This window comes from Phoxinus phoxinus (assembly GCF_949152265.1).
Source record: "Phoxinus phoxinus genome assembly, chromosome: 17".
NCBI lineage: Eukaryota > Metazoa > Chordata > Actinopteri > Cypriniformes > Leuciscidae > Phoxinus > Phoxinus phoxinus.
The window spans coordinates 11,219,262-11,244,202 of NC_136892.1; the positions used below are offsets into that span (position 1 = coordinate 11,219,262).

The window sequence follows — 24,941 nt, forward strand, 5'->3', positions numbered from 1 at the left end:
AAACAAGCAAATCACGTCAGCCAATACTCAAATATTTGTACGTGTGGAGTTTTGGAATAAATTTTTCCATACAAATGAATGGGATACATACTGAAAAAGTGGACAGGCACTGTTGCACACAAACCAATCGAGTCGCTTTTTTAATCGGTTCCTTTAAATTAACTGTTTGAAAGAACCGATTCGCGGAGTCGAACTCACTGCCGCTCACACACAAACACACACACACACACACACACACACACACACTCCCCGAAAATGCTTTTATTTTGTCGCCAGACCGTGCATTCAAACCCAAACGCAAAACACAAAAAAATGTCAATATTAAAAAAAAGAAGAAGAAAAATAATCAGATTATTAGAGAAAGCTAAAAAAATAGCGTTCAATCTACTTTTGAACAGCAGGTGGCAGTAGGCGCAGCAGTCAGGGCATCATAAGCAAACTCCAAGAGAAGAAGAACAAAGCAAATCTAGCGGTGCTTGCAGTAGTCAGCTTGAGCTTTGAATGAACTGGTTCATATGTACGTGAGAAACCTTTCCCTATTCTTTTTGTCTGTTTAGCATAGATGTTTTAGATGAAATTATGTAGAAGTGAATGGCGTGATCACGAATAACAGATCAGATCTCATTAATGCATCACATGCAAAACAACTTAATGAGTTAAAAGCTAATGAAGCTAATGCATGCTTGTTCACTAATGCAATTTGCCAGATCCACCCATCCCTTGATCGAGGTCTTTGAGCTCTAGAATTGCAAAACAAATACATTAACTAGTTAGTTACACCTTTTTTTAAAATGTAACAATGCTCTGTGTGATCATCATGCCATAGGCTTAGCTTGTATTTATTTGATTGTATTTTTTTTTTAGTTGAGGTTGTTGTTTGCAATTTTTTTCTTTACAGTGATGTAGCACCTGACCCATTTGTCTTGTGTACTGAACAGTGGAAATCTTCTGTTGCTGATGTTGGTGTAGCGTTTCCAAGGTAACATCTCCAGAGGTTGGACAATGAAACTGAAACACTGGCCATTATAGCGTTGGAGGTTTCACGCCTATATATATATATATATAAACACACACACACACATACATGTGTGCCGCCTGGTAGCCAGTCTTCACTGATTGGATGAATAGCACGGCTGCACATACAATATTGCCATCCACACAACACAATGGGAGAGTTCAAAAGAGGACAATTGTTAGTGTGCATCTCGCTCGCTCATCTGTGACTAGGACAACAAGTCTTTGTGGTGTGTCGCAATTCGTGAGCTACTCTATCCAGGGTAATTTCAAGCATACCACAACGTAGGAAGAAACACAACAGGAGTAACTGTCGACGCAAGTGGAAACTCTATGTCCAGGTACTAACCCGTATTGTATCCAAAAATACATAAAACCACGGCTGCCCGACTCACTGCAGAATTGAATGTCACTTCGACTCTCCTGTTTCCACCAAAACTGTTTGTCAGGAGCTCCACAGAGTCAATATTCATGGTCGGCTGCTACAGCCAAACCTTTGGTCACTTGTACCAATGCCAAATGTCGGTTTCATTGGTGCCAGCAGTGTAAATCTTGGGCTGTGGACACTGTGTAACATGTATTGTTCTCTGATGATGAGTCCACCTTCACTTTCTTTCCCACATCCGTGGGAGTTTCGGTGTGGAGAAGCCCAAAGGAGGCTTAACACCCGGACTGTTGCTGCCGGTGAAACACAGCGGTGGATCAGTGATGGTTTGAGCTGCAATATCATGGCATCAAGCACAGTAGTGAATGCCAAGGACTACTGAACCATTCTGGAGGACCATGAACGCCAAATGGTTCAAACATTGTACCCTGAAGGGGCTGCCGTGTATCAGGATGATAATGCACCTATACACCTAGCAAGACTAGTTAAAAGATAAGAAAAGATAGAATAGTTTGATGAAAGTGAAGTTGAACATCTCCCATGGCCTGAACAGTCACCAGATCTAAATATTTCTGAGCCACTTTAAAGGGTATTTTGGAGAAGCAAGTGACCAAAATCCCTCTGGTCACCGTGAAGGACATGTATCTGCCGTTCTCGAGACTAATGAATGCCGGATTGGCTGCAAAACGAAGCCCTATGCCATACTAGTAAATGATTGTGGTCTAAAACTAGCCTAGGTGTTTCAGTTTCGTTGTCCAACCGCCTGTATATGCTGATGAACTCCATAAAGTGTTCAGACTGACAGTTGATTTAATATCAAAAATCATTTTAATGATGTGCAAATAACACACAACTGCCTTTCACAGCTCATCCACCAGCATGTCTGTTTCGGTTATTATCAAGTGGGGCGGGCAGGAGTACTCCATTAGTACACTGTCTGAGGAGGACACTGTGTTGGATCTCAAACAGTCCATTAAATCCCTCACAGGAGTTCTTCCAGAACGACAGAAGCTCCTGGGCTTGAAAGTGAAAGGTGAATGGTATTAAACACACACACACACTATTTCTGATACACAATATGCAAAGTAAAAACAAAAACGTTTAACTTTCTACTTTTGTCAGGTAAACCAGCAGATGATGAAGTCAAACTGGGTGACTTGAAATTGAAGCCCAATACCAAAATTATGATGATGGGCACCAGAGAGGAAAGTTTGGTTGGTAATATTATTGAGTTTAATTGTATTTGTTTCTAAAAGCTTCCAAGTGATTTATGTATGTATATACTGAACAAAATTATAAACGCAACACTTTTGTTTTCTCTCAAATATTGTTCACAAATCTGTGTTAGTGAGCACTTCTCCTTTGCCGAGATAATCCATCCACCTCACGGGTGTGGCATATCCAGATGCTGATTAGACTGCATGATTATCGCACAGGTGTGCCTTAGGCTGGCCACAATAAAAGTATATATTAGTATATGTGTAATTTGTGGTGGTTATGCAATTCTGTTGCACATTACTCTTCACATTTATTAGACTTTATGGAAATTCGTGTGTTTTGCTCTTCGTACAATGCAAGATCTCATAACCTCTGAGTTTCCTTTCCATAGGAAGATGTTTTGGCGCCTCCACCAGAAAATGATGATGTGGTCAATGACTTTGACATTGAAGAGGAAGTGACTGAAGTTGAAAACAGGCCAGTGAAACCCTGTTATTTATTCCACATTTAAGAGTTTGGGGTCAGTAAGAAAATTAAAAACATTAAATTAAAGGGATAGTTCACTTTGAAATTAAATTTTGGTATGTTTTAGCTTACCTCAAGGGCATCCAAGATGTAGGTGTCTTTTTTTCCGCAGTAGTTTAAATTTTTATATTTTTAGGTCAAACCGTTCTTGTCTGACAGTCATATCATGCAGGTCTATGGTCATTGTCTCATTCCCCATCGTAAGTACACATTGATGGCCTAAGACACAAAACGAGCGGTTTGTGTGAGAAAACGAATCAATGGTATTTATATCGTTTTTACCTCTTGTAACACAGCCATGTCCAAGTGATCTGAGGGCTTCCTTCTGTGTGACGTGTACGCAGACTGGTGCATAGATATATATACACTAGATTTTGCATTAAAGACATTCGTTCCAATGAACTGCCGTAGCCAAGGCGACATCTAGTGTATACATCTATGCACCAGTCTGCGCACACGTCACACACCAGGATGCGCTCGCGCCCTCAGATCACTTGATCATGGCTGTGTTACAAGAGGTAAAAACTATATAAATACCGTTCGTTTTCTCACACAAACCGCTCGTTTTGTGTCTTAGGCCATCAATGTGTACTTAAGATGGGGAATTGTTTAATTTGGACGATGGGGAATTGTTTTAATTTGGACTCTGTGTATGCTCTTTGAGACAATGACCATAGACCTGCATGATATGACTGTCAGACAAGAACGGTTTGACCTAAAAATATCAAAATTGAAACTACTGCGGAAAAAAAGACACCTACATCTTGGATGCCCTTGAGGTAAGCTAAAACATACCAACATTTAATTTCAAAGTGAACTATCCCTTTAACAGCCCTAATGTGTATGTATATATTAGGGCTGTCACTTTTTATTCGATATTCGAATGTGCATTCGAACATGACGTGAAATATCCGTAATCGAACTTCAAATAAACTATTCGGTTTTTAAAGTGCCATGTCTAGCGCATTTTTTACAGTCTATGATTAGACCGTTTGCTTTTTATTTTAAAAAAGCGTGTTACAAGGCTATATAGGCTATGTTATAGTCAGATATGACGGCGCGCTGCAACACGCATCACCGCAGATTATCTATTCATCAAGCGCCAAGCCAACGTGCAAACTATCGCAAATTTAAGTGAAAGTAAGACGCAGTCGCTTTAACACACAATAATAATAATATTCATTAAAAGTAAAGAAACAAAATTATCTTACCAGGGCTGCCGCTCTCTCTTATTGCAGTCTTTGATGTTAGCTGATGATCAATAAAATGCAGCTCATATCTATTGCTTTCGGTGACATTAAATCCATTAAATCTGCATATAGCGCGGGAATTTAAGATCGGATTTATATCCGATTTAAACCAAATTTAGGCCTATGTGACCAGGTGTAAATGGAATCGTTTTGATAGCTATCCGATCTGAGAAAACGCATGAAGTGGCCAGGTTTAAACAGCCTCAGAAACGCAGCAGACGGCCAGAGCATCGCCAGGCGTCTAACATCGTATGACTGCATAGGCTAACGTTACTTTCCTGCACAACCGGTCGGCACCGTGCAGATGCACATGTAAAGGCAAGGTTTATTTGCAGATATGAGTCCTATAAGTGTAATTTTGGGAGTCCTGTTTATGACTGTCAAACTGTTAGTAAAGTTTCGATTGACGTTTTTTTTTCTCCGCGCGCGGGCGGTGTGGGGGGGATGGGAATAGATATTCGAATATATTCGAATACATAGGCTGGTATTTGATATCCGTTCGAATTTGATTTTTCACAAAAGTGACAGCCCTAGTATATATATGTAAGCAATAAGGTACGAGAGGCTGTGCTGTATCGTGAATAAGTCAAGTAAATTGTTAGGCAATTGTTAGGCAATTGTTAGCTCGTACCTTATTGGAAACAAGATTATCTGCCCATTATTCTGAATTAACTTTTTATATTTGTTTTCCTTTTATACAGAGAGGAGAATTTGGCCAAGATAGCTCGCCGAGTGAAAGATTATAAAGTGGACGAGTTAAATCCCCCAAGACCAGGAAAAAGATTGCTTGTTCTAGATATTGACTATACGCTCTTTGGTGAGTCTTTGAAACCCAAACCACATGCATCTGATAATATAAGTTGCACTGAGTAAAATCCATCTAGCCAATAGCAAAGTCGTCATGAAATCTAAACTGACTTTTTTATTATTATTTTTTTTATGGAATATTGCGGTATTTCCTATCCATGAACCCTCATAATCTTGAATCAAATGAACTTCCCCTCCCTCTTGCAACAACAACATCTCTCTTTTTTGATGACGTGTTTACTGGTGTAAGGGCGGGACAACCTGTCACTCACATGACATCACACCAATAACAAACCACAACCATCCAATCAATTCCAGATGGACAAAATCAAGTCCCGCCCTACATTTTGTCTAGTTTGAGAAGTGGTTTCGCTTGAGTATTCGTCAAAATCGGGAAGAAAAGACTATCGTAACTTCCGTTTCATGCCGCCTTTAAATTGAAATACAAAAATCTGCTCTACTTGAATTCTTTAGGGTCCCCCTTGATAGAAAAATCAACTATGTTTTGACCTTATATACATGCACACATATACATCAGTGGCGTGCGGTCCATATAAGCTGCGAATGCTCTGCCTAGGGGTGTGCGATATCACGGTTTTTGATCAATTAAAATCCCTCCACGATCTGCTTTGGAAGAAATATCGTAGTATCGTGCTACAGTGCATTTTATCAGTTGCAGTTCTGGCGCCTCCATCTCAACATACTCAACGCGACGGGACCCTGCAGTTCATAAAAGTTAATTATTTGCCGCTTGTCCTTAAAGGGATAGTTCACCCAAAAATGTTTAAATATTTACTCTCTAATGTTGTTCCAAAACTGTATTAATTTCTTTCTTGTGCTGAACAAAAAACTTAGCAAGAAACTTATTCAGGTTAAAAACAACTTGAGAGAGTAAATGATGACCATTTTCATTTTGGAGGGAACTAATCCTTTAATGTTAATAAAAATAAAGAAAAAATCACTCGCTGCTCTTGACTGAGAACTTTAAAAGTAGCTTTAATAAGAATCAATGTTTAATTCATACAGTGATGTCTATGTACTGTTATTTTTATATTTGTTCATTTAATTTCTTTCTTGAATGCCACTGTTAAATACACCTACTGTAGCTGAAAAAATAAAGCACTCTTTATTTAATTTGTATATTATGTTGTGTAGCCTATTTTTATTTGCGCCATTCTTTTTTTAAATTTCATATTTTGTTACCTTGTAAGGCTTTGTTTTTAAAATAGGGAATTAGTTTGGCTGTAATGCTCAGTCACTTGCAAAATAGTAAAACCAACATGAAAGAGAATCGTGATAAAATCGTGATTTTTTTATTTTATTTTTTAGAAAAAAATTGTGCTATGATATTTTTGCCATATCGCCCAAGCCATTTGTGGACTCGCTGATTAGCATTAACACTATAAATTATTATAAATTCCCTTGTTTGGGGTGTTCCATGAAGCTTACCAGTACATGATAGGGCTTTGGTAATGCGTATGTTACTGTCTGTCATTTATTTATTTGCCAAACTATGGTAATTTTCTTCAAATCTGGCAGTTACGGAGGGTTTCGGGTGAGCGGATCCACAATAGCTTTGGCGCCTACGCTCCATTGTTATGTATCGTCATCATTGTCCCGCGTTCTCATTGGTTTGCTGGCATATGGGGGATTTCATGCGCAGGGAAAGCTGTCCGCGAATCGCTCGCCCAAATGGGAAAATGTGCTGTTGCTGCCAGATCTCGATCAACGAAAATCACATTGTATTTGATACAAAACTAAATGGACTAAATCTAATTTTAACCTAGCAGACTAAATCTTAATTTTCTCCATTGCAAAATATGTTTTTTACGAAAACATATAAATTGTTAAAGACAGGCCTACTGTAACTATTGAAGGTTGTTAATGTGTTTTTTAAAGTCATTGCATTATTTCCACTTGTTTTTAAAGAACACTTGTATTTTCATTTATTATACTTGTATGTATTATAATTATATTTCACAAAACCAGTCACATGGGTCAATTTAAAAAAATTGAGGTGTATACATCATCTGAAAGCTGAATAAATAAACTTTCCATTGATGTATGGTTTGTTAGGATAGGACAATATTTGGCTGAGATAAAACTATTTGAAAATCTGGAATCTGAGGGTGCAAATCGCCTTTAAAGTTGTCCATTTATGTTGACGATTGTGCTGCATTCACTCACAAAAATAAATGTTTTATATACTTATGGTAAGAAATTTACAAAATATCTTCATGGAAAATGATCTTTACTTAATATCCTAATGATTTTTGGCATAAAAGAAAAATTGATAATTTTGACCCATACAATGTATTGTTGGCTATTGCCACAAATATACCCGTGCGACTTATGACTGGTTTTGTGGTCCAGGGTGACATTTTATTAATAATAGACTACTAATATTTATTATATTGTACTATTTTTTTAATTCTTAATTTTAAAAAATACCTCCGGCATACATTTAAATTGTCACCTTCCATGGGGTTTCTTATTTGTCATCTCTGATTTAGTCTTAGATAGTTAACTCTTTTTCAACTAAAAACGTAAAAACATCGTTGTTGTATAAATAAACGTCCAAAACACAGATGTTTTGGGTGCAAACTTTTGAAACAGTGTTTCATAGTGCAAGTTTTTGAAAACGGTCTCCATGTAAACAACAAAAACGTGAATCTGTGAAGACTATGATGTCATGCTCATACGTATTACGTGTTCACTCTATAGTGTTTCATCGCCACCTACTGGTCTAGCAGCGGAATGCAGCGTTTTTAGTCGTTTTCCAAACGTGAACGGGGATTGTTTTGATAATGGTGTCGTCTGAACACAGGAAAAGCTTCTCCGTTTCAAGCATATCGTTGTCGCGTAAAAGTACCCTTAGTGTGTCCCATGCTGATGCGCCATAAAGCGGAAGTTTATAGTTTCAGCGACACTAGTGACACCGAGCAGAATCACAAAAATACAGCATATTTTGCAAAAGGCCCTTTCGCGTGTCGTGCGTGCCTCCCTCGACTCAAACATCAAGATCACAGCTCTTACGGGTGCTTGTGAATGCATGTCTCAACAGGTAAATGTAGGTTACTTTCAATAAAAGGACCAACTTATTAGGAATACTTTTGGCTGTGTTGCTATGTGTCATGAGAGTAAGCAACTGAGTAGCTAATAAGCACACCCAGTTAAAGAAGTCACCGCTTGCCACTGATTTATATGTATATACGTGTGTGTGTGTGTGTACGTACTGTATATGCATATGTTTTTTTCTTCTTTAAATGTTAGATCATAAGTCCTGTGCAGAGACGGGTCAGGAGCTGATGAGACCATACTTACACGAGTTTCTTACATCAGCATATGAGGACTATGATATTGTCATCTGGTGTAAGTATCCATCTAGATAATGAAGTTTTGCAGACCCTTCAAGATGCGCAGGGACTCAGATCTATTGTTTCTCTTTCATTCCTTTTTAGCTGCAACAAGTATGAAGTGGATTGATGCTAAAATGAAAGTAGGTCCTTGTTTTGCTTTCCACATTAGAAAGGAAGACTCATCATAATGCTTTTATATATGCCGATGTGCTAAAATTGAATCCCACCAAAATGAACAGTTTTCCCTCAAGCCTCGAATGTGCCTCGGGTTATGTGGGTACTCTGGTATAAAATAGTTGAAGTCCCTCTGTGGTTAAAATCAAGCTTTTAATATTGCTTATGTCTGTGGTGTTTTTAATGTTTTAAGACAAACCATGTGTAAATTCATAAGACTGATCCATTGCTGAGTATTTTCTCCTTAAAACAGCAGTGAACCAAAGACAGTCTCAAAAACGTAGTTTGAAATGGTTGGTCGACATGTGATCGACAACCAGTGGATTTCTGAGCTGGCGTGAGTGAGTGGAGGCGGGGCTCATTTGCATATTCATAGAAGCGCGTATACTTAATGAGGCAAGAGTGTAGAGTTACATTCAAGCTATTATCCAGGGGGAAAAAAACGCTTAAATTTGGAGATCAAAGATGAGTTTTAAGGGATAAAATGATTGACTACAGGGGGACTTAAGTAAACTTTACTTTAAGTAAACCCTATGGTCTCATTACTGACATTAACATAATGCAATACCTGTGGTCTTTTAGGAACTGGGGGTGACGGACAACCCAAACTACAAGATCACCTTCATGCTGGACAGTGCAGCTATGATCACTGTGCACACACCTAAAAGAGGAGTCGTAGAGGTCAGACATATTCTAGTAAAAAACATGTCATCAGCCGCGTTTCCATTACAGATTTGCGCAAAACTTTAGTTTTTTTCTTCTAAAAATCTATACAAAAGTATTTCGAAATGACGCTGTTTCCATTAACCGATGTTATGCGACTAAAACACTATTTTTCCCTCTCGCGTTAAGTCATTTAAAAAATCATGACAACGGACATTGATATGTTTATATATCACAGCCACCGCACTAGACATTATTATTATTCTGTGCCGAGGTCTTGATTGTGGCGTATCTTTGAGGTTTAGAATCCAGTATTCCTGTAATTCTTTTGTCTTTTATGAATTTAATAAACAACTCTGTCTCGTATTCTGTCCGAACACACCACGTCATGTGACCTGTAAATGTGCAAAAACAGTTTCCATTGCAGTTTTGCGAAATATTTCTTTTTTGAATTGCCTGAAAAACCACCTCGAGGTGATCATGCGAGCGTAAAAACTTTTTTGCGATAAATGGGAGTTTTGCAAAATTGACGTTTTTCCATTGAGCGTATTTTCTATTTGCGCAATTTTAAGGGTAATGGAAACGCGGCTATTGTCTCTACATTTCATTATCATGATGCATAATGTCTGCTTGTCATGTTTCAGGTGAAGCCTTTGGGAGTCATATGGGGTAAATATAGTGAGTTCTACGACAGGAAGAACACCGTTATGTTTGATGACATCGGAAGAAACTTCCTCATGAATCCACAGAACGGACTGAAGGTAAATAAACTTTACAGTTTATTTCTGATTTAAGTTGGGAATTAATAAGGAATTAGAAAGGCATCTCGTGATTAGTTTTTTTTATTATTAATTATTCTAAAGTAATATACACTACCGTAAGAACCCTCAGACGGTCCTCGGTCGTTTCTGACCGAAATATTTTCTGTTTTGAATTTTTAAAAATCACAGCTTCATCGGAATGTTATGAAACTTGGTGACTTTTATGGCATTAGGTATGTGAATACAAAAAAAAATAGTCACACTTGTGGTCTTCGGTCAAAAATGACCGACCCTAGGAAATGAATGGGAAATTTACAAAAATTCTAAAATTCTCAGAATTGTTGTGTGTACAATCTACAAATCGGCCTCAATCCTAAAAAAAGGTACACCGCAGGAAAGGGGGGACACTCTACAACATCAAGAGGGCAAAACAGACACACCCACCCACACACACACACATACAAACACACTTTTATACACATACACACCAATAAATTCTGATTACCAAAAATATGTTTAGAATTTTTAAAAATCACAGCTTCATCGGAATGTTACGAAACTTGGTGACTTTTATGGCAATATGTATGTGAACACACATGATCCGAGCATGCTAAGTGGTCGTAAAAAAAAAAGTCACACTTGTGGTCTTTCGTCAAAAATGACCCCCATAGGAAATGAATGGGAAATTGACAAAAACACACACAAAATTTTTTTTTTTAAGTACACAGCAGTAAAGTGCTGTTTATGCCATCTAGTGGTTACAACATGGTTCTACGCTTTCTCTCCATACTCTCACCAGATGGCGCTAATCTGCTTCAACCATTTTTTTTTTGAAGGCCTAGACTCTATATTAAACTAAAATACTGCATTAAATTTTCAATGGCAAAAATAGACCATAAATATTAATAAATTCAATAAAATTCTCTCAAAATACAAAATTAAAAAGAAAAAATATTAGAGAACAAAAATAAATTGCATTGGTTTTACTGGGATGGAGGAAATTAAATTTTTAGGTGTCCGGTCACTTCTGACCGGGAAGGCCCAGGAGGTGACTCCGAAACGAAGACCGTCTGAGGGTTAAGTAATATTCAAGTTTTATTCATCACGAATGCATTAAATTGACTTTTACATTGTTAGAAAAAAATATATATATTTCAAATAAATGCTGTTGTTTTGAAAACTCTATTCATCAAAAAAATGTATGACGATTCCCACAAAAATATGAAGTGGCACAACCGTTTTCAACATTGGCTAATAATAAAAAACAATGTTTCTTAAGCAGCAAATCAGCATATTAGAATGATTTCTGAAGGATCATGTGACTGAATACTGGAGTAATGATGCTGGAAATTCAGCTTTACCATCACAGGAATAAATGACACTAAAGTATATTCAAATAGGAAACGGTTATGAATTGTAATATTTATTACACACTTTTACTGTATTTTTAAACAGTCAAACCACAAATTATTCAGACACCAGATATAATTTTATATTGTTTTACTAGTGGGTGCAGAACAATATAGTTCATTTATGTAAGTGAGGATGGCAAAATAAAGAAAACTGACGCATTATACCCAAACATTATTCATACAGTGGACTACCAGTACACTTTTTTTAATATTTAGGACCAAAAATTATTTTACACTTTGATCTGACAATGTTTTGCTTAAGTGTTTTTTCTTTAATTGTAAATGTGACCTTTTTACACCACAGACTGAACAAAATGAAGCGTTGCTTGGTAATTGGTTGACCTAAATTGGTATTATCTAATAGGGTACTTAAATTTAACAGCTATTCAACCTAATTCATTTGTGAGACAGTCTAACAGAAGGATGGCCAAAACCAGTGAAATATCAACTGCTATTTTATTCTTTAAATAAAATCCTTCTCATAAATAGAGTCCTTGTCATATTTTATTACCATTTTCTAAACTATGGCAAATAAACTGTGATAATGTGAGAAATGTTACAGAGGTGTCTGAATAAATTGTGGGTTGACTGTAAATGCAGCCTTTGTGAACATAAGAGACGGCAGTGTAGCCTCACAACGTACAATCATAGCCGGCTATAAGTAAATGGAAACTTGAGAGGCCACAAAGCATTAGAACACTGAATTTATAGAAATAATTTCACGTTTAAGGAGTGTTTTCTCAACATTGCAACATCGGATGAACTCCTGACAAACACACTAATTATTTTTTGAATTATCACTCAGTGAGTCATTTAACTATGTATTGCTCTGTCTTTGGAAGGCCTTTGTCTTTCAAACCCAATTTTATTATAATTTGTATTTTAATTTAAAATATTTAAGATTTAATTACTTAATAGCTTTTCATTAAACTCCCAACCCTCTGCAGTTCCTTCACGAACCCTAACCTGGGAAACAATGATGTAATGTTTAGTGTTGTTGATAAAAGATTGGAATATATTTTCTTTCTCTTTGTATTTTTATATCAATGTGGTAGAAGATTGTCCGATTCAATTTAATGTGATAAACAAATCAGGTAAAAAGTAATCTGATTATATTACCTAAAATGTGCAATGTAATGGATTTCAATGCATAGTTTGTTACTAACTACGATTTGTCGTGTAATTTGGAATCGGTAACCAACTACAATTTGTAAGTAATCTACCCAGCACTTTATAAGTGGCAGCTGCAGTTAAAAACTAAATGTGAAATTCTTCTGAATCATTTCAGTATCAGAGAATCTGTTTGTTTGTTTGTTTTCTCCCGTTGTCAAATAATTGTCTCTGTTGTTTTTGTATCTGCTTTATAAGAAACTGTATTAAATGGTTTTAAACACGCATTCTTCTCCTTGTATTGGTCACAGATCAGACCGTTCATGAAGGCACACCTAAACCGTGAGAAAGACAAAGAGCTCTACAAGCTGTCTCTGTATCTGAAGGAAATCGCTAAACTGGAGGACTTCTCGGGTCTCAACCACAAGCACTGGGAAAGGTGAAGTGAATAAAATACTCTACTCACTCTAACTAATTCACAGACACAGAAAATAAAAGCTAAATTTATCATATGCATTTAATTTTTAGTCCTTATTTGTATCCCTTAACACTCATCTGTGATCACCAAAATGAAATATTTAAATGTATTTTCAGGGGGAGGAGGGGGATTCTTCATGCCTTGTAACACCCTTGCCTCATTTAGTATAACCAAAACCATGAATATCCTAATTAACCCCGCCTCCGCTCACTCACGTCAGCTCAGAGACTTGGTTTGATTGGTTACAAGGTAGTTTGACGTCAGAAACACCAGCGATTTCAAACCGCGTTTTTGTCTTTTTTTAGACATATAAACAATATTAAATACTTATGTTCACCATAGGAGGACTTGTATTTAAGAGTAATTTTAGGGGCCATTTACACAACACGGTTCTCTGCTAAAAACTGAAAACTTTTTATATGCATTTTGGCCGTTTATTTACACAACAACCGCGTTTTGGGGGGCTGAAAACTGGTTTCATAGTGCACGTTTTTGAAAACAATACCCTTAATGTCTACGTGTAAAGTACGCGCGCGCCAATAGACCGTTTTCACAAATTCACATTTTTATAGTGTTTCTTTACAAAGTGACCTCGCCAACTACTGACCTCGCAGCAGAATACAGCGTTTTTAGTCATTTTCATGGATCCGTGTGAACTGGGATCATTTTGACATTGTTGTCAGATGTACGCAAAAAAACGCAAAGAAATATATATATATTTGTACATTTATTGTTGTGTAAACAAACCCTTAATGTGGTGAGATTTAATTATAGAAAAGTGACAATTAAAAAATAATTTTATCAAAAAGAGTTAGTCTATAACTTTATTTCTTGATTTCTATCAAACTTTATTTCAAAATGGGTCATTAACTAAATCTAAAACGATTAAAAAAAACAAAAATTAACAGAAAAAGATACATATTAATATACAAATGTAAGTTTATTTTATTTCAGCTGTTTGCCAAGGCAACATTTCCTATTTTCATTTAGTTTAATGTGCAGTAATAAAATATTTAGACATAATAAAAAAATACTAAAACTTAATTCTACTAAAATAAAAGAGAAAATACAATATATAGCTCAAATTATTAACAAAAGCTTATCAAGTATATCAGTGATACTAAAATAGTGCTACCATGGACTGAGACTTCTGTTTAATAATATGGAAATAAAACACTTTTTGTCACTTTAATGCTGTTGTCTTCCACAATAATGTAATGTATTTGCCAGAATAAAAGCCCCCAAAAGATGTATGCGACTATCAATTTGTCTCCGCAATAAGCATATAATGTAATGAAATTATTAAAATGTGTGATGTAACTAATGATTTTTCCAACCCTAATGATTTTGTCTCCTTGTCCAACAGGTACCTCTCAAAGAAGCAGAATCAATGACATCTTCAAGCCGAGTCCAGAAAGGTACCTCACCAAACAACTGCTGCTCCACATGTCATCAGCTTCTCTGTATCTCGCGTCATTCATCTTACATCTCTTTATAGTCGTCGTTACCGGAGGACAAAAAATATCCTAGCATTTGTACTCCTCAAAACACTATTTACCTCAACAGGTCAATGAAAAGCATTCAACAATTAATGGCATCGACTGCATTTAATGCAAGCATGACGGTACTTTTACCTCATTCCCCGCCTGACACACTCTTCTTCCTATAATTCACTTTCTTTCTTTTTTTCTGTTGGTGGTAATATGGAAAATTGGACATTCTGTTAATACTCTGTCTGATTGAAAGAGGATATGAAGCAAATGTAATTGAGTTTTTTGCAAAATCTTAGTCGATGGAAAGAATGAAGTGTTTACTGGAAGGTGTAAACGCTTCACAGGAAGGTGTAAACACTGGCCATGTCTTAAAAGAAGCAATAATTCTGGACTGGCTGCAAAATGATTTGTCTGAATGGCTCTAAATTCCAAAGAGATGTTATTTTAAGCCGCACAACAGCGGTTGAGAGATGAACATGCATTTGCAGCTTCATCGGCAGATTAAAACACTTCTCCAAATGAACAATGATGAACATTTGTCATGTTTACATGCATGTTTTTTTTTATTCTAAATACAAATTATGTATGTTTAATGTTCATAAAGCAGTCACATGATAGGGAGAAAAAGAGGTCAAATAAAAGTAGTCTGACAGAAGTTTTTTTTTTTTTCTTATTCTACCAAGTCATAACATTGAAGCTTGTTTGTATCTTTCCCCCCCCCCCCCCCCTTCTGTTTTAAACACAAAGTATGTGTTGTCATCAATTTCGGTAGATATTAACTTATGTAAACAGTATTGCATTTTGTGTAACTGCATTTCATCCGGTGCTCAGATGTGGGTATTGGATTTATGGTTGTAACCTAAATGTAAATTAAACTTTAATGGTTTTACAGACGTTTGTGTGTAGTTTGTCAGATGCTTAATACTCCACTAAAATGAAAAGTTAATATATCAGTCAAGATTTTATACACTTTATTTATTTTTTCAAGGAGACACCTGATGTGGCTCTAAGAACTTTTACACGTTTAAGTCCTCTTTTATAAATATGAGCGTTGCTGTGTATTTACACATGTTTTATGAATGAGGCCAATGGACTAGGCTTGAACTGTAGTCACATAAATAATGCTATATACAGTATATGGTGTAAAGATAATATAACCGTTTTCATTAAGGTTCCATTTGGTTCAAAATTAGTTAACATGAACTATACTTCTAAAACATTTACTAATCTTAATGTTAATGTTATTACTAATTTTGATGGTTCAAACCAAAAGTTGATATTTATTGGACCTGAGCTAATGTGCAAAAAACTAACAATAATCAGTTAAAACTAATGTCAACAAAGATTAAGTACTGTAACAAATATTGCTCATTGTTAAATGTTAGTTCATGAATTGACTAATGTTAACTTGTTGTAAAATGTTTTAAAACAATATTATAAATAAATGTTTAGCATGGTGCCTTAGAACATGTTGAAACTAAAATAGTGGATTTCAAATAATGGAAATATTCAAAATAGTGGATCATCTTTTTTTGGAATACAAATGTTATTTAAATCTCCAACATTAGCTATATTATATTAAATCTCTAACACTAGCTTTATTAAATCTCCAACATTAGCTATATAATATTAAATCTCTAACACTAGCTTTATTAAATCTCCAACATTATCTATATATTATATTATAATAGAAACGCATTATTGCATGTAAATAAGACCAATCACACAAGCAGGAATGACACACTCAGTCCCTGACTAACACAAACCCCATTACATTACATAAAATGAAATATGCCTATACAATATAGAAAAACTGAAGCCATTGAGTATTTGAATGATCTGGAAAATGTATTGCACAAATCAATTTTACAGTGGCACATATAACAATGTATATAAATATGAATAGCTGCAATATTCTGTGCGCAACAGAAAGCAGGTTATCAAGCAGAGTGATGCGTCCCTTGAGACCTGCATTCATAAAACAAAGAATGGAAAAATGTCAATATAACATCAACTAAAAATTATCAATACGGTCATTAAAAGACAAATCAACACACCTTTTATTGTTCCAAAGTGTGCTGGTGTTTTCTTCTGTTACACAATAGATAGAGAATGTAAAGCCGAATATTTTCATAAAATATGCAATATTACTGCAGGTCAAACTTTACTTACATATGATGGTGACTCCAGTCACTCCAACGTGTTTTAGTAAATGCGTCCTGAGCTCGAACGCAGAAAGTATATGGTTTTTTGATGTTCACCTTGTAATGGTTCTCGGTGGTTTCCATTTTCTATATAACCAAAAATGAACAATTTTAATATTTTCGATCTTAATAAACTGATCTTGAAAATAATAAATCAAGGAGATTGGCTTACTTCAACACGATTTCCTGTGTAGTCGCAGCTGTGACTGTTGGGAACCACTTTCACCTCATAGGACAGGGAAAAGAAACTGCAGGGGAAACTCCACGTCCCAGGGGGGCGCCACTCAAACACATCATCGTGGAACTTGGTGATATTAACTTTATCTGGTTGGACTGAGAGTTTGAGTTCGAGTTAGGACAGAAGTAATATTTTAATTGAAATCAGCAGTTTAGTACAGTGGTTCTCAACCAGGGGCCCGGGGCCCATTACGAGGCCTCAAGATGATTTAAATGGGTGATGAACTGTGAAATCAAATTTTCCTTGAGCTTTTGACATATACAAGAGGTCATCATACTATAAGAATATCCTGTAAGTTTCAGAACTGAAAACGTCCTTGTTAGTCCAATAAAAGCTTTTATTGACACCAGGCACAGCGAACGACAGGTTTTTCAAAGTGGGGATCTATGACGTCAAAGGGTATCAAACCCCGCCTCCGCAGAAGAAGATCGACGCCTACTTCAACACTGCCTGTTTAGCCCCGCCCACAGATTTGCGCATTACATAAAACTCATTATGCAAAACTGTTATCCAATCATAGCAGTGGGCGTTTACTTCCAAGTTTGATGCGGCACGCCCATAAAAAGCGTTTCAGGAGCTAGGCTCAAAACCAGGGTAGAAAATAGCCTATTACTTATTAATTTTGATGTTTTTAAATGTATAAACCAAGCGAACGTCACAAGTTGACCTCAGACAACTATAAAAAATATAAAAAAGCCAGTTCATGACCCCTTTAAAAAGATTTTCAATAAAATCTTACAACGTCATGGGCTTTTTTATAATGAATACACGTTTTACCTTTTATTCCAAACTAAAATAAAAATAAAATGAATAAAAATACATTTATTTAAATCCTGTAATTTTTATAGTAAATATATTTAAATACGTGACATACAAGTTTTAACAGAAATTACATTAATGTAACTTTAGTTTACCATAATTAAAGAAAATATAATTATACAATTACATATAAAAATCCCACTTAAGCACCTCTACATTTAACTAATTGGATTTTTATATAAAATTAACCTAATCTATACATTTAGTTATAAATAACATGCAATCAAGTGTCTGAAAGCATTTTCTTGTCTGAAAGCATATTCTTTTAAAGTATATTATTTCTGTAATATTCCGTAATATTACTTACTTCTTTTTTTTTTTTTTTAAGTATGCTAAAGTTTATACTTTTTCACAAGAGTATGTACTTTAAAGTGTACTTTATGTACACATACTGTCCACAAAAACGATTTTGGTCACTATTATTGGTTTCAAATACTAAATCAATAGATATACTCTTCCAAATGAATACCAAAAAGTCTTCCAAGTTAAGCATCATGTATTTGTGTTCATATAAATTATGGGTCTACTACACAGTAACGGATCCCCAAATCTGAAGTCCAATACATGTAGTGACCACCCGGGGGCACAAACGCTCTTACCGATGTCTCGGATGATGAAAGTCCTCTGGTGTTCCTCCAGCCGGTACATGTTTCTGACGAACAGCGTGAGATAGATGCTCCTAGGCTCTTCAGAGTACGGACAGTAATCCTTGTCGATACACGTCAGTCCTGAGATGTTAGAGTCCAGGGTGCAGTTGATCAAACTTGAGTTCCTGTATAAACACATGCCCAGTTTAGCTCGGATTTGCTCTTTCAACATAAGCCTAGCCTAATTGGTTTCACTTTATTTTGATGGTCCCTTTAACACATTCTGTTGACTATAAGTAACGTTGCACTTACATGTCTACTAACTCTCATTAGAGTGTTAGTAGAGTATCAGTAGATTGGTAGGGTTAGAATATGTTGACATGTACTTGCAAAGTTACTTATAGTCAGTCGAATGTCTGTTGATGAGCATCACAAATAAAGAGTTCGGGTTAGATATTAGGCACAGTCTAATAATACTCTAATGAGAGATAGTTGATAGTTAGAGTGCATTGGCAAAGTTACTTATTGTCAACAGAATGTTCAAAAGGGACCATCAAAATGAAGTGTTGCCGCCTAATTAAATGTATTATTTAATCGTGATATCATAAGTATAATCCAGAATAGTTACCGTATTGCTGCGAAATACACCACGGCTCTTTCTTTCCGTTCCTGATGCCACTTCCAAGAGCAATGAAACTGTCCGTTATAGTTTCTCGCAAAACAAGAAACAAATTCTAGACAGACAATTAAAAAAAGAAGTTGAACAGTTCAGTACAGACGGTGAAAAACAAAAACAAATCATATGTACATTTTATTAAATCAATTTGAATCACTGAATCTTTTAATTTCTTAAATCTTAAATAAAGAGTCCTGCACACGACATGCGGACAAAAATATGTCATGGACACGGATTATGGACTTGCAGTACATTAAGACACTAGTTTTGTATGAAACGTGTCATGAAATACCGTTTATATGCACATGAGGTATTATGTAATTAAATATGCACTACTTCTCATTTCCAGAACAGAAATCTAAACATTGGATACAGACAGTTTCAAAATGTGTGTTTCATTGTGTTGACATGTTCGAGTTTAAGGTTGTACACATCTATTTTTTTCACTCCATAAATAAGAAAATGTCAACAGGAGGAAAACCAAAGAAAATGTTATTTAAATCAGACAAGGGATATGTGAACAATGTAAAAATCTGAGTTTTTTTTTTTTTTGTAAGAGCTACTAAAGTGGAGATTTAAAAATCTACAGACATAAACAGAAAAAGTGCAATAAACATATTTATATTTTGGATATTTTTTTTCCACTAGTCTGAAAGAAGTCTGCAAAATAACCCAAAATTTCAAACTTGACGTGTGCATCTTGACTGGCAATTCCAAAAACATTAAATAGGAACAGAATAACCTGCTTCGGCACATTCCTATAGGCACATGTTTGTGGCTATGCATTCGAATTTTCCAAAAGGCAGATGTCAAGGGCTTTTGATCTTACATTTAAAAGCTAATGAATATCCCAGAAACTCACACATTTATTTACATGTATATATTTTTAAAAATGTATATATACACATACTGTAGATAGATAGATAGATAGATAGATAGATAGATAGATAGATAGATAGATAGATAGATAGATAGATAGATAGATAGATAGATAAATAGATAGATAGCTTCATGATTACCTTTGTGAGTGGATTGTGTAAGAACTCCTTTAGGAAAGTTGACTGGATGGACCAGTACGAGTGTGTAATTGAGGAGATCTCTGTTGTCTGCTCTGTGACACGTGAAGTTTCCCCCCCGCAGCCCGTCTATGGTGACAGTGATGCGGTTTCCTGTCTCAGGGATGCTTCTCTCGTTCCTCTCCCAGTGAATCTGCTCTCCTTCATACTGCTCTCCACAATGCAGCGACACCTCAGAGCTGGACAGATCCGACACGTCCAGAGCCACAACTACAGCAGAAAAATTCATTCGTTGAGCATTACAGGAATAATGCCTACTTTCAAAAATTCATTCATGCAGATTAAAATGTATAATATTCACTGTCGTTAAAAAGTTTGGGGTCTTACGATTTTTGTTACATGTTTTTAATGTTCTCTTCTGCTTACCAAGGCTGCATTCATTTGATTAAAAATAGACCAAAAAAAAACGGTAATATTGCGAAATATTATTACAATTTTAAATAACTCTTTTCTATTTGAATACATTATAAAATGTAATTTATTCCTGTGATCAAAGCTGAATTTTCAGTATTATTATTATTACTCCAGTCTTCAGAGTCACATCATTCTAATATGATTATTTGCTGCTCAAGAAACTTGTATTATTATTATTATCAATGTTGAAAACAGTTCTTAGATGAATAGAAAGTTTTAAAAAAAACAGCATTTTTCTGAAATAGAAATATTTTGTAAAATGATGCACCACCGTTCAAAAGTTTGGGGTCAAGATGCATTAAATTGATCAAAAGGGACAGTAAAGACATTTATAATGTTACAAAAGATTATTACAAATAAATGTTGTTCTTTTGAACTTTCTATTTATCAAAGAATCCTGGGGGAAAAACTGTTTTCAACATTGATAATAATGATAAATGTTTCTTGAGCAGCAAATCATCATATTAGAATGATTTTTGAAGGATCATGCGACACTGATGTATATGATGCTGAAAATTCAGCTTTGACATCACAGGAATAAATTACATTTTAAAATATATTAAAATAGAAAATGTATTTGTTTTTAATTTGTAATAATATTTCACTATATTACTGTTTTGCTGTATTCTTGATGATAAATACAGCCTAGATGAGCATAAGAGACTTCTTTGAAAAACATAAACAATTTTTTTTTTTCATATTTCATGTCTGTTTCAAATAAATGTATTTCTGTTCATCGAAGAATGTATCTCAGTTTTCACTGAAATGTTAAGCAGCACAACTATTAGCTTTGCATCTTTTAAATGGCATCACAGGAATAAATGACATTTTAAAATATTCAAACAGAAAACAGTACAAATAAATTGTAATCATATTTCACGATATATTACCGTTTTTAATGTTTTGTCAAATAAAAATCCCTGATGAACACGAACTGCACTTCTACAGCATTTAATTATGTTCATTTCAACATTTACTAATTCATTAATAAAATCAAAGGTTGTATTTGTTAACATTAGTTAATGCACAGTGAACTAACTTGAACAAACAATGAACAGCTGTATTTGTATTAACTAACATTAACAAAGATGAACTAATACAGTAACACGTGTTGCTCATTGTTAGTTAATGTTAGTAAATACATTAACTAATGTTAACTAATGAACCTTATTGTAAAGTGTTACCGCAACAGTTACCGTTTGACTTGAGGATCCTCAGTGAAGTGCTGCCGGCTAACTGAAGGACAGCTTGCAGAATAAAAAATTCAATCTTGCTCATCTAAACAAGCAAAAAAAATGAAATGTTAATATTATAGTATTATTTTGTCAATTATTTGATGTTAATGTTAATATAGAAGTACATATTAAAAGAAAAACAACATTTATATATTAATATTATTTAAAAAAGTTAGTCATGATGAAATCATAAACATAGTGTTTAATAAACATCCTCATAAACAATGTTCTTCTAATATCTATTTGTAAAGCTGTGCATGAGCAGTCCAGATGTGAACCTTTGTTTGGATCTTACCTTGAACTGAATGAGTTGTGGTGACTCTCTTCCCTTTCACTGAAGTCCTGTCAGACCTGAGCTACATTTATAGATGAATGTGATAGAGAAGTGTGAATTTCCAGCAAACAGAAGTGTTGAGTTGTAAACTGAGGGATGTAGAAACCATGTGAAGCCAGTTTATTTGGGATTTCCATGACCTGTGTGACTGTTTGTTCTGTGTTAGGGGGTTTACCTACAGGTCATATAGCAATTAAATCGTCTTCACTTAGTGAAATTGTGACCCAAATAATTTTTTGTGATTCATGCTTTCACTGCTGTTATATGATGATTATTTGTTATAAATATATATATATACACACACACACAGGTGCTGGTCATATAATTAGAATATCATCAAAAAGTTGATTTATTTCAAGAATTCAACTTAACAGTTGAAACTAATATATTATAGAGATATTTCAAGCCTTTATTTGTTATAATTTTGATGATTATGGCTTACAGCTTATGAAACCCACGAAATCTAAAATCCCAGAAAATTTGAATATTACATGAAATCACACAGTAATACCATGGTCATTGAACCAGGTTTTTGTTCTTTTGGCGGTGTGGGCAGGTGCAAATCCTGCTGGAAAATGAAGGACCTCTTTTCTGATAACAGCAAATTTTGCATCTCATTTGGAAATCAAGGTCCCAGAGTCTGGAGGAAGAGAGGAGAGGCACAGAATCCACGTTGCTTGAAGTCCAGTGTAAAGTTTCCACAGTCAGTGATGGTTTGGGGTGCCATGTCATCTGCTGGTGTTGGTCCACTGTGTTTTCTGAGGTCCAAGGTCAACGCAGCCGTCTACCAGGAAGTTTTAGAGCACTTCATGCTTCCTGCTGCTGACCAACTTTACGGAGATGCAGATTTCATTTTCCAACAGGACTGGCACCTGCACACAGTGCCAAAGCTACCAGTACCTGGTGTCCCGAGATGACAACAAAAAAAAGGGCAGATGGGAAATAATTAGCGTAGCTGCTGTTCATAATATGAATGCATTTGATCTGATTTAACTGTAGTATAAAATGTATGAGATGCATTATGTGAATGCTTGGCTAAAGAGATGCGTCTTTAGTCTAGTTTTAAACTGGGAGAGCGAGTCTGAGCCTCGGACAGTATCAGGAAGGCTATTCCAGAGTTTAGGAGCTAGATGTGAAAACGCCCTCCCTCCTTTAGTGGACTTAGTTATCCTAGGTACGACCAGAAGCCTCGAATTTAGCGATCTTAAAAAGCGCGATGGATTGTACGGCGATAGAAGATCTCTTAAATACACAGGAGCTAAACCATTTAGGGCTTTATAGGTCAGTAGCAATACTTTGTAATTGATACGGAACTTAATAGGTAACCAGTGTAGAGATGATAAAATTGGTGTTATATGATCATATTTGACCTAGTAAGAACTCTAGCAGCTGCATTTTGGACTAACTGTAGCTTGTTTATTGAGGATGCAGGACAACCAGCTAATAAAGCATTACAGTAATCTAGTCTCGAGGTCATGAATGCATGAACTAACTTTTCTGCATCAGAAACAGAGAGCATGTTACGTAGCAATGTTTCTAAGGTGGAAAAAGGCTGTTCTTGTGACATTTGAAATATGATTTTCAAAAGACAAGTTGTGGTCTAGTATAACACCCAGATCTTTTAAGGTATAAGGTAGCAGGACGTCCTTCTAGATTAAGGTTGTATTGTAAGAGGTTTTGTGGGCAGTTTTTTGGACCAATCAGTAATACCTCTGTTTTATCTGAATTTAATAGAAGAAAATTACACGTCATCCAATATTTTATATCTTTAACACACTCTGTCATTTTAGATAATTTAGTGTTATCATCTGGTCGTGATGAAATATATAATTGAGTGTCATCAGCATAACAGTGGAAACGTATTCCATGTTTTCTTATAATATTACCAAGTGGCAGCATATAAATTGAGAATAGCAGAGGGCCTAATACAGATCCTTGCGGCACTCCATAATTTAATTATGTTATCTTTGATTTTTCCCCATTTAAATGGACAAATTGGTAACGGTCTGATAGGTACGATCTAAACCAGTTTAATGCCTGTCCCTGAACACCAGTGTAATTTTGAAGTCGATCTAAGAGTATTTTATGATCTATAGTGTCGAACGCAGCACTAAGATCGAGTAAAACTAGTATTGAGATACAGCCTTGGTCAGAAGCTAAAAGTAAATCATTTGTAATTTTAACGAGTGCAGTTTCTGTGCTATGGTGCGGCCTGAATCCAGACTGAAATTTTTCATAGATATCGTTTTCTTGCAAGAAAGAGCACAATTGAGCGGACACAACTTTTTCTAGTATTTTAGACATAACTGGCAGATTTGAAATGGGTCTGTAATTTGCTAGGTTATTTGGATCTAATTGTGGTTTCTTAATAAGAGGTTTTATAACTGCCAGCTTGAATGTTTTTGGAACATGTCCTATAGATAGAGACGAGTTAATAATATTGAGAAGAGGCTCTTCCACTACAGGTAACACTTCTTTCAGTAGTTTAGTGGGTATTGGATCTAATAAACATGTTGTTGGTTTAGATGCAGCGATAAGTTTATTTAGCTCTTCCTGTCCTATAGTTGTAAAGCGCTGTAGTTGTTGTTGAGGGGCGATAATTGAGGCTGATTTTTAAGACGCTGTCAAAGATTGTACATTTACAATTGTGTTTCTGATGCTTTCTATTTTCTCAGTGAAGAAATTCATGAAATAATTACTACTAAGATG

General features: G+C 35.4%; 2 protein-coding genes across 6 annotated transcripts; one reads left to right on the forward strand and one right to left on the reverse strand.

The window, feature by feature from the left end:
• The first annotated feature begins 392 nt into the window (after positions 1–392).
• On the forward strand, positions 393–15,567 carry ublcp1 (ubiquitin-like domain containing CTD phosphatase 1). 5 transcript variants are annotated; one of them, XM_079585131.1, is made up of 13 exons: positions 417–517; positions 899–979; positions 2,266–2,432; positions 2,522–2,613; positions 3,009–3,094; positions 5,094–5,209; positions 8,473–8,571; positions 8,661–8,698; positions 9,315–9,413; positions 10,040–10,156; positions 12,990–13,117; positions 14,523–14,574; positions 14,723–15,541. In XM_079585131.1, exons 3-12 carry the CDS (start codon positions 2,279–2,281, stop codon positions 14,548–14,550), a joined length of 957 nt encoding a protein of 318 aa, XP_079441257.1. In that variant the 5' UTR covers positions 417–517; positions 899–979; positions 2,266–2,278; the 3' UTR covers positions 14,551–14,574; positions 14,723–15,541. The 5 variants fall into 5 exon arrangements, with proteins under 5 accessions (XP_079441256.1, XP_079441255.1, XP_079441257.1 ...); XM_079585132.1 differs by having other exon boundaries at positions 939–979; XM_079585130.1 differs by having other exon boundaries at positions 393–517; positions 939–979; positions 14,523–15,567.
• Positions 15,568–16,473: 906 nt separating this feature from the next.
• On the reverse strand, positions 16,474–22,229 carry il12bb (interleukin 12B, b). The gene is made up of 9 exons (XM_079585134.1): positions 22,194–22,229; positions 21,860–21,941; positions 20,193–20,459; positions 19,126–19,231; positions 18,510–18,682; positions 17,026–17,186; positions 16,822–16,940; positions 16,707–16,740; positions 16,474–16,617 (listed from the first exon to the last, which is right to left on the reverse strand). The coding sequence occupies exons 2-8, from the start codon at positions 21,939–21,941 to the stop codon at positions 16,710–16,712; spliced, it is 939 nt and encodes a 312-aa protein (XP_079441260.1). The 5' UTR covers positions 22,194–22,229; the 3' UTR covers positions 16,474–16,617; positions 16,707–16,709.
• Positions 22,230–24,941: the final 2,712 nt, after the last annotated feature.

Excerpts from the sequence above, each read along its gene's own strand:
- il12bb (XM_079585134.1), bottom strand. The coding sequence starts at position 21,941 with ATGAGCAAGATTGAATTTTTTATTCTGCAAGCTGTCCTTCAGTTAGCC. Across the intron at positions 20,460-21,859 it reads GAGGATCCTCAAGTCAAACG|TTGTGGCTCTGGACGTGTCG; the intron begins GTAACTGTTGCG and ends TTTCTGCTGTAG. Across the intron at positions 18,683-19,125 it reads GTGTATTTCGCAGCAATACG|GAACTCAAGTTTGATCAACT; the intron begins GTAACTATTCTG and ends GTGTTTATACAG.
- ublcp1 (XM_079585130.1), top strand. The coding sequence starts at position 2,279 with ATGTCTGTTTCGGTTATTATCAAGTGGGGCGGGCAGGAGTACTCCATT. Across the intron at positions 3,095-5,093 it reads GTGACTGAAGTTGAAAACAG|AGAGGAGAATTTGGCCAAGA; the intron begins GCCAGTGAAACC and ends CCTTTTATACAG. Across the intron at positions 10,157-12,989 it reads ATCCACAGAACGGACTGAAG|ATCAGACCGTTCATGAAGGC; the intron begins GTAAATAAACTT and ends TATTGGTCACAG.